The sequence below is a fragment of the Neolamprologus multifasciatus genome, chromosome 6, assembly GCF_963576455.1.
Source record: "Neolamprologus multifasciatus chromosome 6, fNeoMul1.2, whole genome shotgun sequence".
Taxonomy (NCBI): domain Eukaryota; kingdom Metazoa; phylum Chordata; class Actinopteri; order Cichliformes; family Cichlidae; genus Neolamprologus; species Neolamprologus multifasciatus.
The window spans coordinates 25,340,275-25,359,248 of NC_140444.1; the positions used below are offsets into that span (position 1 = coordinate 25,340,275).

Genomic DNA, 18,974 nt, shown 5'->3' on the forward strand with positions numbered 1-18,974 from the left:
GCCTCTCTTCCCAAAAAACCCGACATTTCACCTATCTTAACAGACACGTTTTGCACTAAAGAAACCGCACACCTTTGCACTAAAACCGCACCGTTTCGCTATTACATAATCCACTTCCACTCTCTCGATGAAGACGTTAGATGTGCAAAAAGTAGGTCTGCCTCTTGCCGGTGGGGCCGCATCTCGCGGCGGTGTGATACTGGCGCTCGGGAGAGTGTGAGACGGCTCCGCGACTCACTGACGCCAGGCCGAGCAGACCCACAGTCAGGCGGCGAGAGCACACAGGAGGAGCCAGCGACACAGAGAAACAGAAAGCTACAGAGGAAGAAAAGGTGCGGTAAAGTTTTTCTTTCTTCACAGATTTGTAAATGAAAGCTGCCTTTAATTGTTTTATTTCGGTAACCAGAGTGTGCTCGACTCTTTTTTTAAAGGAAGTAGATCCCAGCGGTTATCCGCTCATCACTGTCAGTTGGCAGCTTCAAACTTTTTTCCCCCTCTTTTTGCACACACTTTATCAGACAGCAGTGGAAATTTAGCCTCAAAGTTGTAAATGTCTTGTACAAATTTTTCACAAAAATGGGGGGGGGGGGGACTTAAGGAATTTAGCAGCAAAGGTTTCCCAGAAATGTTGTAGAAGCAAAGCTTTTCGTCTAAAAGCTAAAGTCCCTTTAATTACCCTTAAATCACCATAAAGGGGTCACCGGGACGTGTTCTTCCGTATTTAACTATGTAATCCATTTGCAGCTGGGAATGATGATTATTGTGCTATTTTTAAACTACCGCTTTTTCTTCTTTTTCTTTTTTTCTTTCTTTTTTTGCTTTGCTTTTTTTTGGGGGGGGGGGGCATGCATTATGCGGATAAACGGGTGGTCTTTCTGTGTCATATGTTGTTATTTTTGCTTCATCAATTAGCTGTTTAGTCTGTAACATAAAAAAACAAATGGAAGAAATGGCCACCAGTCGCCCGAGGGCTTCATCTTGTTCTGTGTAGAAATTAGTTTACGGTGACATTGAACAGAAAAGGAGCCAAGCTTCTCCTCTTGAGAAGCAAGAAATTGGGGATTTAGCAAGTGTTCTTTTCCCCGTGATAAACGACTGAAAATGCTTGATAAACTTATCAAGACTACTCTTTAAGTCTGCATACATTAATAAACACTACAACAATATACTTTTTTTAAAGCTTCAAATGGCAAGGTGTAATACGTGTTTACTGATTATAGAGTGATATATCGTTTAGTGGTATCCAAATATGATACATTTCGAAGTGTGTAACGCTTTAAATCAAGAGATTTAGCTAATTAATTAGGTGATCATCAGAAACTTAACGTGGCTGTTCAGCTGGTGCACTTCAGAGGACAGTGTCCCCACGTGTTTACGAATTTCTGCCTGTGTGAGAGTGCATGTGAGGGAAGATTGCAGAGGGAGGCAGAGACCTACAACAACTAGAGCTAGCTCTCTTGACATTATTGAAGATGACATATCAGATTACTCAAAGGACAGGAATTTGTCCTTGTCTGTGATCGCATTCTCAGTATGTTGTGCTTTAACTTGTATTTACGCCTTTTTTCCAGCTTAAAAATGAGCAGGAAGCCTCTTGAATGTGACTGTCATTATCAGAGGCTTTTATGAGCTTGATATCTGCATCAGTGAACACAAAGCATGATATTTTCTATCATCCATCCACTATAACAGCTGCTGGTAACTAGTAAACTGCAAGGTCTCCATACGTTGCAGGTTTTCCTTTATGAGAGACTTAAACCAATATAAACTCTTTAGTTGACAGTTTTAGACAAGCACTGTTCTTGTTGGATAAATAGAAGAAGAAACATGACAAATTTAAACCTTAAGTCTTGTGTCCCTGCGTCACTGTATGGTTGGGATAACATGTCTGCTATGTGTTGGAGCGAAGTGTCCACCCTAACACAACACAAACCCAATGCTGAGTTCCGAGCATGTTTGAAATAGCACCATGAAAACCCATGTGTTTGATAGTTTGTCTGCTGTGGTAGACTGACATGTCTGGGATGCAAAGAATCTGATCCCAGTTCAGTCTCATCAGAGTCTGAACCATCCTGACATTTCTGGTGCAGGTTTCTAGAGTTTTCTGTATCAGCATTGGAAAGATGCTGAGCAGTGGATGTGTTGGTGACTTTTAGGAGCCCCTCAGGTCAATGCCATGACTGTGATTACTTCGGGGTTTGCTCTTAGACTATTGTGTTGATTGGTTCTAGGTCTAACTGTTCGGCATTAATTCTAGGGCTGCTCCTTTATGGCAAAAGTCATTTCTCACGATTGGCATAGTGGCTTCATTGAACTTAAAATTATTTTTAGAGAATGACAAAAGTATTGTAAGTGGGACTGAAAGCCAAATTGTTAGTGCAGCACAATAACTGTCTTGTTTTAAATATAGTTTGAAGCCAAAATTGTAATTAAAATTTGATTAATTGTACATGTCCACCTAATGTTGTTTGCAACCAACTGAAGTAGTTATTAGGGAGCCTGGAAAAATGAACTCATCATATTTTACAGCAGATATGTTACTTTATGTTATCCACAGAATGCCTTATGCAAAGATATGCTGCTTTTGCAAGACTGTACAACAAGGAAAGCTTGACAGGTTAATTATATATATTCTTCATGTAAAATGTCCTGTTCTACATTTATTTATTTATTGCATAAAATTGCTAAACATGGCAGCTTTTTTTGGTTGACCGACAGTCCAAAGATATTTAGCTTGCAATAATATGAAACTGATAAATGTAGGACATCTGACTAAGAAACTGGAACCAGAGATCTTTTAGCTCTTTCTTTTCTTTTCTTTTTTAACGGCAGGATTTAAATGACAAGTACTTTAAGTATTTTTCTTAGTACTAATGTTGATTTCTCAAAAGGATGTTAAAAATAACAGCTGGTCTCCTGTTTTTAAAAGCGATTTGTTGGCTCATTAAAAAAAAATATCCTAGCCTCGTTGTTAGAAATGGTATTCGTAAAGTAGCCCGTAGTGCATCCTTGTAGTGTCACGATTCACACAGTAATGCCCCTTGAAGGCTCTTGATGTTGAAGTACTAGCTGAAGAGACCAGATATGTGCGTGTTCTCCATATCTCTTCCTCCCAAACACTCAGCCTGTCTTAGATCTCAGGCTTCACCATCACTCTCACTTTTTTCCTTCTGTCTCTGCATCATTCCTCCTTTCTTCCTCTCGCGTTATCTATCACTCTCTTCTTTCCTGCACTCCACGGTTTATAGCCAGTGACTCCATTGAGCGGGGGTTAATGGAGGCCCTATCCAGGACCCTGCTGATAAATAATGTAGCTTCTTTATAATGCTCCATCCCCAGGGAGGGTCCAGAGAGCATCATTACTGCCTGCTCATCCTACACAGCCCAGGCCTAAATTGATTAACAGACACTGGAGCAGTGCAAAATGATCCATGGGGCTAGTGTAGTGGCTAACAGCTCGCACTGGGTCAAAGCCTTCCCTGTCAGTGTCGCATCATCCCACTCTGTGCTCCCATTAGCCTCAGTTTCTGTCCAGTGGGCTAACTGATTGCCATAACAAGCTACTGCTAACACAATAGTGAGAGAGCATTGCTCAGACTTGGCTATAGGTAATGTTTTTATGGAGCTGTTTAAATGATAGTATCCGTTTCCATTTTCATAGAGGAGAGAGCAACGGCCAAGGCCACTGCAGGCATCTTTCTTTAATGCCTGTGTCACAGATTAGAGATGATGCTCAAAGTTTGATGGTTACATAGAAATTTGAAGTATGGATCCTGTGTGGATTGAGTTAATTTAATAATTTATTTGGTTAAAATGTGTTTGAAATATTAACCTGAATGTGAAATCCTATGACATTCTCCCCATCTGCTTGCTAAGTGATGATGTAACAATCCTATTTAATTTTATTTTTTTCCTGCATTGCATTAATTTGCACTTAAAAACATTTCTGCAGCATGTTCCCAAATAAAGCCTGGTGGGTTCTCCATGTATGGCTTATTTACACAATGGTTGTAGTACAGATTATATGTTCTACTACTGTTTACACTCACCACTGCAATTTTGAATTGCAAAGTCAGGTTTGGTGTGACTTCTCCAACTGAAGTCAAACTTCAGGAGGCACTTCAGCTAAAAATTCGTTTAATAATAATAATAATAATAATAATATGAAGAAGAATCTGGAGATGTTCATTCTATCCGCAAAATGCCAGAGAGTTTTTGGATGAGGTCTTTATTATAATATCAGTGACATACCTGTAAAGTTTTATTTGGACGTAGATGGGCACATGTATACTCACCAAATTACTCAACATCACCTATGTTATAGTTCCTGGTACAGAGTTTTCCAGGACCACATAAAACCACACATACATGACAAAAACAATACCAGATATGCTGTTGCTGCAGGACATAAATATTTTTCAGGCACTTATTTGGAAAGTTGGTTCACAGAAAGGCCGTTATGTCATACAGGCATCTTAGTCTATACATAGATATAGGAAGAGGGGCGCATTGGCGCCTTTTTGTTTTGACTGCCTCACAGAAAACTCCAAACTAGCATTGTCCAAAGAAGAAACACAGTGCCATATCAGGGCCTTTAAATAAGCATGTGGTCAGGCTAGCAGTCAGATGTTATTGACTGCCAGGGCTGGAAATATCTCAGAGACATGGCCTCCATCTGCAGCTGAATGACAGTACAGGATTGTTAGGTTTGCTCCAGATGTTACTATAGAAAGCTTTGTGGAATCCTCCATCTGAAATGCATTAAAGTTAGTCTTTGTGCAGTTAGTCCTGAGCTTGTACTGATAGCACTGGTTGTTACTGAGAGACCATCAAAGACGCTCTGTGGCTGGAATCCGAATAACTTCTTATATGTCTGGGTGGTGACCCTGACAGAAATATGATGATGCTGACGTTTACCTTCTGAACAGTGTGGGGTTTTGTTTTTTGTTTTTTACACAGCACCCTCAGCTCTCGAGTAAATGTTTTGTTTCATTTTTTTTTTTTTTTGAAAATGTGCTCAGTCAGATTTGCTTTAGACAAGGCCAGCATAGAGATATAGTGTATGTCAGCTCTTAGAGATTTTTAATTTGTATTGATAGCTTTGTGAATGGATGAGTTTATGCTACAACAGCAGCAGGCAGCCAGTAACAGCAAAAGTTGACTTGTATTTTTTCCCCCATTCTTTTTATTTTAGCTTTTTTAGACCAAGAGAAATGCGTCATACGTTTTAGGTTTAAAACAAGCAAGACAAGTGTCAGAAGTTTGGTCATACATATGTTCTTTGTACTTGGTGTTTGATTTACAAAACTGTGTGTGTGTGTGTGTGGGGGGGGGGGGGGTATAATTAAGAGTTGATTATATTCAAATATAAATTATTTATAGAAACCTTTTTTTTCTTCCTTTTCCCTTTTCTCTGATTTATTTTATTTATTATATGATTTATTATATTCACTTTAATCAAGCCACTAGTTAATGTAGGGTGCAGTCGGTGTGGATTACTTAAAAGACAGTTGATAATGTCACCTTAATCTCATTTTGTAAGCAAAACAATTATTTGAATAAGTCAGTTTTTAAAAAAAAAAAAAAAAATCCTGTTATTAGTGGTAGTAAGAATCTTAGCTGAATTCCCAAGTTTTGGTAAGAATTGTACTTGTCATTGTATGTGTGTGTGTATGTATGTATATATATGTATGTATATATATATATATATATATATATATATATATATTTTTTAATTGTCATTTTAATTTTGTTTTAAAATTTTTTAATTTTCATGCTTGCATGCAAGAAGGGAGGGCTACTGGGGCTTGTCCTGATAATGTTAGCCACACAGAAAACTAGTCTGACATTGTGTGTGTTTAAAAATGCAGTGGTCCTCATTTCAGTGACATTTAACCTAATTTTAGTAGTATAATTTGTTTTAGGATTTTTTTTTAAAGGTAGTAGTTTTATTCTGTGTGTAATTATTATCAAGGCAACATTAGCAAAGGCACAAGACCCGCAGAAAAAGTATATTCAATATATTGCCCACCCCTAGCTACCAGTGTACATTAAATTATAGTCAGTTATTTGTTTGTTTTTCCTTGTTTAAAAAAAACAAGTAAAATAGTAACTAGGATTATTACTAGTTATAATTTGGTGGTATTTTTCAGGGGCAGAAGTTCAGAATAGTTATGACAATACAGGTATCCATAGAATTTACTAAAACCTTAAATGCCAAAGCCTCCTGATGCTTGTTGTGTTAATAAAGTTGACCACCTTGACAAAACTAAGATATTGTGAGTACACAATGCCATCCACTTCACTCAAATGTTAATTTTAATTACCAAAAAAAAATTCACACCTAGTTTTTACTTTTATGTAACTGTAACAGTCTTGGTATTAATACATGTTCCTCATAAATAGAAGAGTTAGTTTGCAAATGAAATTAGGGGTAACATGACAGAAATCTAATTTGACTTCAGTGAGAAGAGAGGCCACACCCAAGGATTTTTTTTTTACCCCTCCTTAACTGTTGCACTACAATGAAAAGATGTTCATTGTGAAAGAGCCTGAGGGGAAAAAAGAGTCAGGGATGGTCAATTCAGGAAACATTTTTTGTTTTCCATCCTGCACCTGTGGAAAAGCCTGCAAGTCTCAGCAGGAGGAAGTGATGTCACTGTTCAGGCGATGACACATAAGAAGATAAAACTCCACAGCTTGTTTCCTGTTTCTGTTAAGGTGGCGAGTCTTTTGTCAATATAAAGGTGTAGTTTTCCCACCATATGTCCCGTCCTTTCAATGATTGTAGCTTTGTATTACTTTTTAGATGAGCCAATTATATTCAAGCTAATTTTAGTTGTAACTTGCAGCTTTCCAGTCAGTGTGGTTGGCAGTAGTAAGTGTCCACGGCCTCCACAACACATGCACACAAACACACACACACTTTGTAAATAGCACCTGTTCGTATCAAACTTCCCAGCCCAGATGCCAGTATGAGGTAGCTTACATAGGCAGTAGTTGTCAAAGATAGAAATCACTATTCATCCCATAATCTGAAGGGCCAGGAATAACTACAGAGCAGTCTTAATGATGTATTTGTTCCTGCTCTTAGGAAATCCAATATACTGCAGGCTTTACTGTCAGAGAGTGATGCACACTCGCCCACGATCGGTTACAGATAAACGCTGGTGGATTCCTGACACGCTGTTTATTTGATTCAAGGATCACATTTGAACATTCATCCTCAGCCAAACCTCAACCATAACTCTGTTTTATCTGCCTAATTGCATTCAGGCATAACTTGAAAAGAAGGTGGAACGACGAGTGCTGAATGTGCTCTTGTTTTCCCTTTCAAAAGCCAAAATGTGTGTACCTTCTGACTACTGAATTGCTCCTGTGGGACCCCAGTGAATAGGCACATTTATACTGGGGTTCACATGCACTTCCTTTTTATTGTCCTACACATTGCCAGATTCCTGCCCAGAACCAGTGTGCAGTGTTGAAGCTTTTTTGATTGCTCGCCTCAGCAGGTTACTCATTAGAGGTTTCCTTCCTCTGAAATCTGAAAGACAGCCTTTTAAAACTAATATTGGATTTTATCAAGCGCACTATTTTACCTAGCAAGTTGTCTTTGCAGTGTTGAATCATAAAATCTCATAGTATGTACACAATATGTTTAATCTTCTCAGAAAATTAAGCTGAGAAACAAGATTAGAATAAGAGATAAGAAAGAAAATAATTCTAAAAGCCTTGATCATATTGGTGTGAATCAATATGCTGTCATATTGCACTTCCAAGCACAGTCTCGATAGTCTCTGGGTAGGTCAGAGTAAAATATACAAATGGCCTTCAGAAAAGAACCTGAACAAGAACAAGAACAAACCTGGAATTAAATAGTTTTTAATCTTTGATTTGCCAACCCATGACTGCATTACATGATGCAGCTGTTTCTGTTCAAGTCGCACACTTTAAATAAAGTTCTTGACTAAATATGACCTTCATGTTTGTTTGGGAAAAAGTGTATTTAGTAGTCGATGAGTCTTAATCAGGAAAGTAATTGACATTAATTTCAAAATCTGATTTTGTTTGAAAATATTTAATATAAAAATATAATATAATTTTAATATTGAGAGAACTTGCTGGCTTTTACCTCTCTGATATATGGATATTCTTTAATTTCTGCTATTATTGACTGAATATAATCATTTGTTCCACAAAGATTTAGGCAGCACTGTAATGTAATAAAATACCTTCTCCAGGTGTTTTGCCATATTGCACGGCTGCTTCTCTCTGTGGGATGCGCTAACTTTGCACATATAAGAACTGTTCTCCTGTAAATGACATCAGTAATTGGTGGTAATGTGACAAGACAGGACAGGAAGCTATTGGGAGAATGTCTGGTTAGGGCTGATGATCAGAGGAGGGTGTCCTCTTTGACTCTCCAGCCCTTTTCCCAGAACCCATGACTGATATGACCAGACCAGCTGTATGGGTGAAATCATTGCTTGCTTCATTGCTTCCACGAGCAGGTCTGTTAGTGCCGTTAAAGAGGAGGAGGTGATTTATGTTCATGTTTTGTAGTTGCAGCAGCTTTGTGAAACGGGCAGGCAGTGACGTGTACATATTTTTGTGAAGGACTTTAACTTACACTTATGTAAGTTATGCTTATACTTCTTAACTTACACTTCTTTTTCTTTTTTTCTAGTGACTCTGAAGAGGACCTTGTCTTGCATCTTGGAAGCCAAGGATTCTAACATAAGAAAACAAACAAGTAATATTTAAACCTTTGTGTTCAGAGACTGGACAGTGTCCAACGACTGGTTGCGCTTCCTTTAGGAGTGGGGAGGAGGGCGGCTTGGCCAACATGAATGTCACTTCGCTCTTCTCCTTCACCAGCCCAGCAGTGAAACGGCTGCTGGGTTGGAAACAGGGAGATGAGGAAGAGAAATGGGCGGAAAAGGCAGTGGATGCTCTGGTTAAGAAACTGAAAAAGAAAAAGGGAGCCATGGAGGAGCTGGAGCGGGCTCTCAGCTGCCCGGGTCAGCCCAGTAACTGTGTGACAATCCCCCGCTCACTGGATGGACGGCTGCAGGTGTCTCACAGGAAAGGCCTGCCCCACGTCATCTATTGTCGGGTGTGGCGCTGGCCTGACTTGCAATCCCACCATGAGCTGAAAGCGCTGGAATGCTGCGAGTACCCCTTTGGCTCCAAACAGAAGGATGTGTGCATCAATCCCTACCACTACAAACGAGTGGACAGTCCAGGTGAGTGAAATCCCGAGGTAACTTGAACAGCATGCCTCTACACTGACCTTAATACCTGTTTAAGATGTGCAGACTCTTTGACAGTGTTGTAATAAATTTTACATTTCACTCTTAAGGGTACTCAAAACTCAGATACTTTGCAATTTAAGTATAGATTACGCCATGAGTCAAGGTAGAGGAATTGCTTTCATGAGAGAAAAGATGAAAGTATAATACAAGTATTCTAACTGTAAAATGAACAAAAAATCTACACATTTTTAAATTCAAGGACACTTGGGCCTAGTGGTTTGGACTAATGGTGATTTCCTGGTGTGGTTTTCCTGGCCATCTCATATTTATCATGACAATATAACTATTTAAAACTTTTAGGATCCTCAAGTTTCTATATTTTCCTTTCATCAGTTCCTTTAATCAGTTCTGTATATTTTTTTGTATGTTGTTTTAGTTACCTTCCTGTTTTCTGACAGATTTTGTCCCTAACCAGAATGTCCACACAACTTTTTATTTACATGGATGATCATAGAGAGATGACATTTTTTTAAATTATTATTATTATTATTATTATTATTATGATGATGATGATTATTATTATTAAGGAGAAGTTCAGGAGGCTGGCCACATGGAAAGCGGCAGGGCACACACTTAGATTTTATATATATATATATATATATATATATATATATATATATATATATATATATATATATATATATATATATATAGTAAAAAAACCAAAAACAATAAAAATGACTTTGAAAAAAAAGAATAAAAATAAAGATCTCAGGTAAAAAAAATAAAGTCAGGATAATGTCTTTTTGTACTACCCGAGTTTGAGTTATTTCTTTGCCTAGGTTTGTCCACTGCTTTGGGGTTCTACCTGCAAAAATAAGACAAATCAAACACAAGCTGGCCTTTTACTAAACACAAAATGAAAGTCAGCTGACAAGATAAAAACAGCTGTCTGCAGGGTGCTGTGTGTGTATGTATGTAGCAGAAAATTCCATCTGGGGAGAATGAGGGCTTTGTTTTGGGCATGCTCAGTACTGCACGTTCTACTTTTTTTTTTTTTTTTTTTCCTTTTTCTTGAACACATGTAGACATACAGGCAGACACACTCTCAAACTTGGACGCATGTCACAAAAATTAGAACACACACGCACACACACGTATAACTGCAGGCAGTTTCTCCGACGATGGCTGGAACAGGAAGATACTTAGTCTCTCACAATAGGAGGAAAGAGTTATTGGCTGCCATACAGACACTTTGTTTTCACAGCGGGTGGAAGATAGGGCTAAGGTGATTTAACCCCACAGCACCTGTCTGGCCACACGACTCCCCACAACCAACACCACAACACACCCTATTTTTCCTCTATTAACCCAGCCCACCTACTCAAACACATCCTGCCAATTTCCCTTCAACCTTCTACATAAAAGCACAGCTGTCTGACTGCTCCACAAATAGCCTGTAAAATAAACATTTATTTATATATTGATCCATTGGCCTATTGCAGCACATTCAGGCTACCTGCAGGAATATAGACAGCAACCCGAGTCTCATCTAAAGTTTCACCACTAGCTTTATTTATCTGCAGAGGTATTTATAGACACAAGCGGAGTGTATGTCTGTGGTTTCTACTGCACCTGAACAGCCTTCAGCCAGGATATTTACCCCAAGTGATGAATTCCACAAGAACAGCTTGCTTCAAAATGTCTTTTTTAGTGCAGAAACCTGAGAGTCTGGGCCTATACTGCTGGCTAAGACCTACTGCCTGGAAGCTGACATTTGAAAAACGTAGCGACATCTGTGCACAGAATGTTGAGTCATGGAAAGTGCCAGAAACAGATTTCCTTTGTTGTGCTGGAATCAAATAACTTATTGAGTTCAGATGTATCTTTTTCTACGTGGGTAGAGCTTGATATGATGAGCGCTTAAAGTAATTATCTTCCTTTGTTTTTGTTTGTTTTTTAAGATTGGGATTAATGAAGAATTTACCTCAGTGGGTAATTGTGGTGTTAGATAAATCAGAGATCACTCAATGTAAGAGAAAGAAATGAAACAAGTAAAGAATTTAATGTCCAGTTTCCTTTTCTGATAAAGGGCTGTCAAAATGAACTAAAAACTGAAGACAAAACACTATTTCGAAACAGTGGATATCTGATCTTGTACATCACATCGCCAAGAGACCGGATTAGCAAAAAAAAGACAAAGCATACGTGCATTTCAACATAAATATGTTTTGGAACATCAGAAAATAAACAACTAAAATAATTTGCCACATGCTTGTTTAATTGTCCCAGACCTTCTTTGGGCCCTACACATTGAGGAATTTTGTAGTGGGTTTGATTCTTGTAAAGGAGTCTCTCTCGGGGCTCATCCCATGACTTTACCCTAGCCAATCATTGGCAAGCAGCCTGACGCCACATTTTCTGCTCAACTCGGCTCTCTTGGAACCTTGGCCGAGTAGATATTGAAAAAGCAGTCAAAGGCACTTCTAAATTTGTTTGTACGAGTAAATTGATTTGTGCATGAAAGGTTTGTAAGTACGATTTATGTACTCATTTGTGTTTACTGTTAGTAAATGAGGCTGAATGACTGCTGTCGCTGCTGTTTTGGCTGGCAGATTTTACATCTCCCAGTTTATATCAATATATCATTTTCATCCACCTCTGATCTGAAGCATGAAAAAAAAAAAAACGACCTTCTTTATAGATGATTAGCTATGGGGGGGATTGTAATTTGCAAGCTTTAGTGTCACATAATAGGACTTTCTGACTAACAGGTGGAGTCCAATTTAACTCGACTCGGTATATTCTCTCTGAACACAATTTGTTTGTTTCTTCCTCTACAGTGTTGCCACCTGTCTTGGTACCAAGGAACAGCGAGTTTAATGCCAAGCATACGATGTTGCCTCGCTTTCGCAACCCCTTACAACAGAACGAGCCACACATGCCCCAAAATGCCACCTTCCCAGAATCCTTTGGTCAGGCAAACACCTTGCCTTTCCCACATTCACCTGGGAACAGTTACCCAAACTCACCTGGAAGTGGCAGCAGCGTCACCTTTCCTCATTCACCATCTAGCTCTGACCCCGGCAGTCCATTCCAGATGCCAGGTAGTAATTATTCTTCTGTTTTCTTTCTTCTCCTACACTTTTCCTCCACTTTAAAGCTCACTTTACTTTGCTCTGTCTCCTTCCTCATGCAGAGACTCCCCCTCCTGCCTACATGCCCCCAGAGGAGCAGATGAGCCAGGATTGCCCACAGCCAATGGACACCAACCTCATGGCTCCACCATTGCCCCTGGAGAGTAACAACCGGGCAGGTAACCATGGTAGTTACTGTCTTGCTTACACACACACACACACACACACACACACACACACACACACACACGTTTTGTGTGATATCTGCAAAAAGCTGTCTGTACCTGCTCACCTTTTTTCTTTATACCTCTTTTTTTGGGGTGGGTCACATGGAAATGCACAAAGTGAGAGGAAAACTTCAGTGAGGCCACTGTTCTTTATCCTGTCAGATAAAACGGTGTGTGGGCAGGGCATGCTAGTTTACAGTAGGCTTTGTCTGTGGGTGCAAGCTCAAGGGAAGCTCAAAGCCTCAGCAAATTAAGACAGGCCTCAGAGCCGTTTTATGGGGACTATAAAAGCTTAGGCTTATGTCATCTTTGCGGCTGGTAATGACTTAAAACTTGTTAATGATAAGGTTCACTAATTGCCTCCTACTTTTAAATCTAAAATGCGGTGCAGTAATTGCTGCTATCTTGACTTTGTGTTGTATACTTTGTTGTGCTAGACAGACAGCAACTGAGCACTGCATTCATAAATGCGTAACAGACTAAGCAGTGGACATGTATTGGACTCCAAAGCCCTTTGATTCAGATTTTATATCTTATAGCAGTAATCATTTCAATCAGTAATCCAAAGAGCTGGATTACAGCTGTAAAGAAGTTTGATGGTAGATGATGAGAGGTTTTAAATTAACCTTCAGACTACCGAAATATAGAGGGAACAAAGGTAAATTGTAGGGATTATGCGCGACTAGTCAACTAATTGTTGCTATTATCACTAGTCTGTACCAAATCTACTAGTTTAATCTGTTTTACATTTTAATTGATACCCAATCCTGGCCCTTATGACTCGACTCAAGATAAATGGAAGAAAATGGATAATTTAGTGTTTTCTTATTTTAAATTTTAACTTTTAATGATGTGGTTGTCATGACTTTTCGAATAGTGTGCATCATTCATAATGCACGGCACAATGCAACACACCGGTCTAGACCACTGGTCTAAGGTATCAGCTGATGTGATCAGGTGATACTCTGGGACTGAACTTGATTTTGACCCTTTTTAAAAAAAAAAATTTACTGTTTAAAGTTAAACTCGTAAATGGCTGCACTCTGCAGTTATCTGCTGGTGCAAACGCTGATAAAGCTGTGACTGCTGCCTGAACTTTTGTGTCATTAAAGCTTAGAGATTCTGCCCATGCATGCTGACAGCAGAGCTGTTAAAAGTATTCCTGGCAGTTGGAGTTTGGGGATTTTTTTCCAGTTCTCTTCCACAAGCTGCATCCTGTACAGGGGAGCAGGTTTCTATTGTAGGCCAGTTCTGGGAAAAGGACAGACAAAACACACCTGCTAGCCAGTGCCACGCTACAGAGGAAGTTTGGGAGAAGTATGCGCTTAAATAAACATGATTTATTCCCCTTACAGAGAGAGGGTGAGGCCAGCTGGCACCAGCTTACCCTGAGATACCAGGCTCTCAGTGAGCATGCTCACGTCCCGTCTTTTGACTGTTTGCCTGCTCAATAAACCCTGGCATGCAGACCACAGTTGGCCTTGACACTTTAGAATACACTGATTTGGGTCAGAATAAATGTATGGAAATGTGCTTGTTTATTTATGGTTATAGGCAACATGGAATCATTTGAATGAAAGAAGAGTGTGAAAGAATTTGATTAAATATTTGGTTTCCTGTCATCAGCTTCTCTGCACACGACTCTTAAATGCGCCTCACAATTGTGCCTGGTGTGAGGCATGTAGCGTGTACTCTACTCACTCTAGTGACTTGTTAATGTGTTTCCTGTGCAGATGTGCAGCCTGTGGCCTATGAAGAACCCAAGCACTGGTGCTCTATTGTTTACTACGAGCTCAATAATCGTGTTGGAGAGGCCTTCCAGGCTTCCTCCACCAGTGTGCTCGTCGATGGCTTCACAGATCCCTCCAACAACCGCAACCGATTCTGCCTCGGCCTGCTCTCAAACGTCAACCGCAACTCTACTATTGAGAATACCAGGAGGCACATTGGCAAAGGTACAACCTGTCAGTGACCAAAATGAAGCACTTGTCGCCAGACTAATCTAAATCAATTCATGTTGTCAGCAGGGACTGAGATGTGGCGTAAAACGGAACGACAAATTGACTAAACGTTCCAGTCTGTTGATTTCAGGTTGACCACACGGATGTTTGTCTTCTTTTGATAAAAGGGACTCATCCACACTGTTAATACTGTACTACTCTCTATTAGGCGTCCATCTGTATTACGTTGGAGGGGAGGTGTATGCAGAATGTCTGAGTGACAGCAGTATCTTCGTCCAGAGTCGTAACTGCAATTATCATCACGGCTTCCATCCCACGACTGTATGCAAGATTCCCAGTGGCTGCAGCCTAAAGATTTTCAACAACCAGGAGTTCGCTGAGCTGCTGGCTCAGTCCGTCAACCACGGCTTTGAGGCCGTTTATGAGCTCACCAAGATGTGCACTATCCGCATGAGCTTTGTTAAGGTAGTCTGGTTTGAATTTTCCTTCTAAAAAATTAACGTTTTTGGACAATAGATGTTTAGCCGCTTTTAATCCGTTTTTACCTTTTAAAAAAGGTTTATATGGTCTATGGCAGCATTTGTACAAACAGCTGAGCAGCCACACACACAGTATTTGTTTGATGCTGTGTAACATAATTCCAGTTAAGCATGTAACCATTTGCCTGTCTCTATTTTGTGCTTACGCTGTATAATTTTACATTGTTATAAATTAAATTCTCATAAAACTACAATAAATGCACATTAATGTTTACAGATAATCTGTAATTTTAATGTCAGCTGATGGTCTTTCACAGCTGACAGGAGATTTATTATACCATGAAATTTCAGTCAAGCCACACTTAAACTGTGCCCTGTTTTTAAAACTCTGCATTGGAGTTTTTTTTTTGTTTTTTTTAAAAGGCACTTTTTTAAGCTGAAAATTAATTTAAAGTAATAAAATATCTAGAATGAGACAGTCCAAAAATAATTAGCATTTTCCATTTTCTTTCAAATCACCACCAAATTGTAAGACAATAAAACCTGTGTTTTTGTGCTTTTCAGGGCTGGGGTGCAGAGTACCACCGCCAAGATGTGACCAGCACACCCTGCTGGATTGAGATTCACCTGCACGGCCCCCTGCAGTGGTTGGATAAGGTGCTGACTCAGATGGGCTCCCCTCACAACCCCATATCCTCCGTCTCCTAGGCTTCACTGTGCTCAGCACTGTGGATGTCCATACCCCAGCATTTTGATTTAAGTAGCAGGAACAGGGGTTAGCTGGTGCCAGACTGGTTTGTGTTTGAGTCAGACTGAAGTTTTGACTGAAACACAAACTGATCCGGGACTTTAAGGTTGGGCGGGTTGTTAAATGGGTTTGTTCTCTACTTGAAGGATGTCTGAATTGGGCACATTTACAGACTGGGAGAGGAGTTAGCAAGGTGAGCGTGATGCAACTGGAAGATACTTGATCTCTGTGACCAACTGTAATAATTAGACCATCATACTCATATTGATGCAAGTATCCTCTTTGATCTTGCTCCCGCAACATTTTTTTTCCATCTTTCTACTATTCTGACTCATAACTAGTTTGCATCTAATTCTTCCCTCGGAAATCCTGATATACACATGTAGTCACAATAATTATGGGACATTCCAGGTCGCCGAAATGCAGTTGGTTTCTGTTTTCTGTCCAACTGTAGTCAGGTTGGCATGAAATGTGCTTCTGAAATGTAAACTGTTAGCAGGAAAATTTTCATCTCCAGATATGTAAAGAAGTGTGCTGGGTTGTCAAAAATGTTTCTTAGATTATAATAAGTGAGAGCAGTTAAAGTTATCTGTATAACAGCAACATAAAATCCACTATTACAAGTAGAAGAATAATATGAGGGCAAAATTTAGGGCCATTTGAGCATTTAGTGTAGGGTTTAGTGTGGTGCATGGCACTCAAAGGGCATTTCAGACATAAACAGTTTAAAGTGTTGCTCATCTTGTGTTTCACATGAATTTTAAGAGGAAGAAACGGATAGTGTTTAGATATATTCACTATTAGATTATGTGCTGTGCAGTCTGGTTTTGCAAAGCCTAGTTTGGTTAGTGTAGTGTTACACATTTAAGACCGGTAGCTGAACATGAAATGAAGCGGAGGCAAACACAAGTACAGTGTAGTTTGTCCCCTGCTGTATTCTCTGCAGCTGAATCTGATGTGTCATGCAGAGTCGAGTCGCATTGAGGACATTAATATTTCAGTGACTGCGCCTCATCATCTTATTACATTGAGCAAAACGTGTTAAATGACTGTTATGGGAAAAAGTTGAGTATTCAGATTATAATCATGACTGAGAAAAAGGGTGTCAGCTACTGACTTCCCCAAATCATTTTTTTTAAATAAAATGCAGATTTTTGCCATTCAGTTATTTTTATGCTTTGAGCAATCCTGTTTGCTGTAAAACTATTATACTCTTTACATTCTTTTTGTATTTTTTGAACATTTTTAGTTTTGTTTGCACTTTCACATGTTGCCTCTTTGTTTTGGTTTTATTTTGTTTCCGCTTCCTCTGTCTGGTTTGCTCAGTAAAAACTCCCAGAAAAGCAGTTTTATTCCATGAATATCAAGTCTCTACTGGAAGAGTCAATAAATTTGTTTCATTACTTGCAATATTTCTGTGTCTTTCATGACCACTGTCTCTGCACGTTTGTCTTTGTGTGACTCTGTTTAATTACAGGCCACCCATGCTAAGAAAGTGTGTGTGTGTGTGTGTGTGTGTGTGTGTGTGTGTGTGTGTGTGTGTGTGTGTGTGCGCCTGTACTTGTGTAGGGACATAAATTGTTGCACCCAGTCAGATTTTGGGGACAAACGGCAATTCCCCTCATTAATTATGTTTTTAATGAGTAGACTTGGTTTAAGGTAAGAGTCAAGTGGGAAATGAATGCAAGTCACTGTAATGTCCTCTGAAGTGTTGGAAGAACTCCTCCTGTGTTTGTATGTATATTTGGAAGTAGACCTTCAATTAGAAACACACAATTACAAGAGCAATTACAAGAGCTGCACCAGTGTTAAACATAATTGCATTTTCAAGTAAATTGCATGGAAATGCATAAAATATCCCCCCACCACACACAAACACACTTTTTTTTTTTCTTTTTTTTTTAAAGACACATGTTGTGATGGCACTCTAACAACCTTCCAGGAAGGTCTTGTAGAAGTTGGTGACTGGATGGTTTGAGTGTAGCAGTTTCATTTGACTTTGTGATGTGGGTGGCATGGTTGCAGTGTGGTTAGTGCTGCCGCCTCCCACAAGGCTGCATGTTTCTCATAGGCTGCTCAGACGAGCATGTCAGGTGGAATAATCCCAGTGTTTTTCTAGCCTGACTGTCTCAGGCCTGCAGTGTACTCAGAATAAAAGTGAGTCTCTTCCTTATGAGATTGACATACAGCATACGTACCCCACTGTTTACAGAACTGAATTTAAAGCACCACAACATACAGGCCATAAATGGCATTGTATAAATTATTGTTGCTATATTTGAGCCAAACAGGAAAACTTGTTTTACTGTAGACCTCAAAAAACAGCAGGGATAAAATAATAGTTGTTTGTTTATTATAAGATATATTTTTATAGATTATTTTCTCTGTAATTCTTGTTTTGTTTCTCACAGGTATTGAGTCTCCAGCTCCTGTTACTGTGCTACATGTTTCCAAGTATTCAACACATCTTAGTTGTTTTAAGGCTTTTTGAACCAGCTTCTCCAATCCCCCTTTAATTGATTCTTTTTTTTACCAGTAAAATGATAACAAATTGCTGTTTTTGATCAAATAAATTTAAAAAATGATTTTTTTTTTTTAATATAAATGAGTTGTCATTACTTTCACGTATGATCCACTATTCAAGCTTCAGCAGCACAGTGAAGCATTCTAATGAGGTTCATACTGAATTCAGCTATCTTTCTAAAACCCAGAGTTCTTTCCAGAGTACAATAAGTACAATGTTTTGAAGACTTTAATAATGGTGAAAGCCCCATATTCACCATCCTTTGTCAAGTGTTTCCACTATTTCTTCTCTGCACGTGTCCAAAACATCTCAGCCTTGCTTCCCAAAATTGCCTCCCAAGATCCATAGCTACCAGTTAGGTGATCCCTGTTGACTAAGGGAGTTGTTTAAAATTAAATGAATTGGACAATCTAAATAAAGCCGAGCTGAAAATAAGTTTAGTACTTTTTGCTGTAAGGGAAAAAATGGTGGTGTTGCTCACACCCTGAAGCAGACTGCTCCAAAGCCTGGGGCCACAGTAGTTAAAGACTTGATCCATGCCAGAAATACTGACTAATTTAAAGTGGCACAGGACACGGAACACATGCATGTATTATCAAGTTTGATTTATTTATTTATTTTTAGTTTTGTTTTTTTTTAAAGGG

At 39.1% G+C, this 18,974-nt stretch overlaps 1 protein-coding gene across 2 annotated transcripts; it reads left to right on the top strand.

Annotated features, from left to right (window-relative positions):
* The first annotated feature begins 175 nt into the window (after positions 1-175).
* On the top strand, positions 176-17,216 carry smad1 (SMAD family member 1). Of its 2 annotated transcripts, none has more exons than XM_085163150.1 (7): positions 176-332; positions 8,687-9,245; positions 12,098-12,361; positions 12,454-12,579; positions 14,352-14,573; positions 14,788-15,044; positions 15,623-17,216. In XM_085163150.1, exons 2-7 carry the CDS (start codon positions 8,846-8,848, stop codon positions 15,764-15,766), a joined length of 1,413 nt encoding a protein of 470 aa, XP_085019276.1. In that variant the 5' UTR covers positions 176-332; positions 8,687-8,845; the 3' UTR covers positions 15,767-17,216. The 2 variants fall into 2 exon arrangements, with proteins under 2 accessions (XP_085019276.1, XP_085019277.1); XM_085163151.1 differs by having other exon boundaries at positions 184-332; positions 12,454-12,570.
* The last annotated feature ends 1,758 nt before the right edge of the window (positions 17,217-18,974 follow it).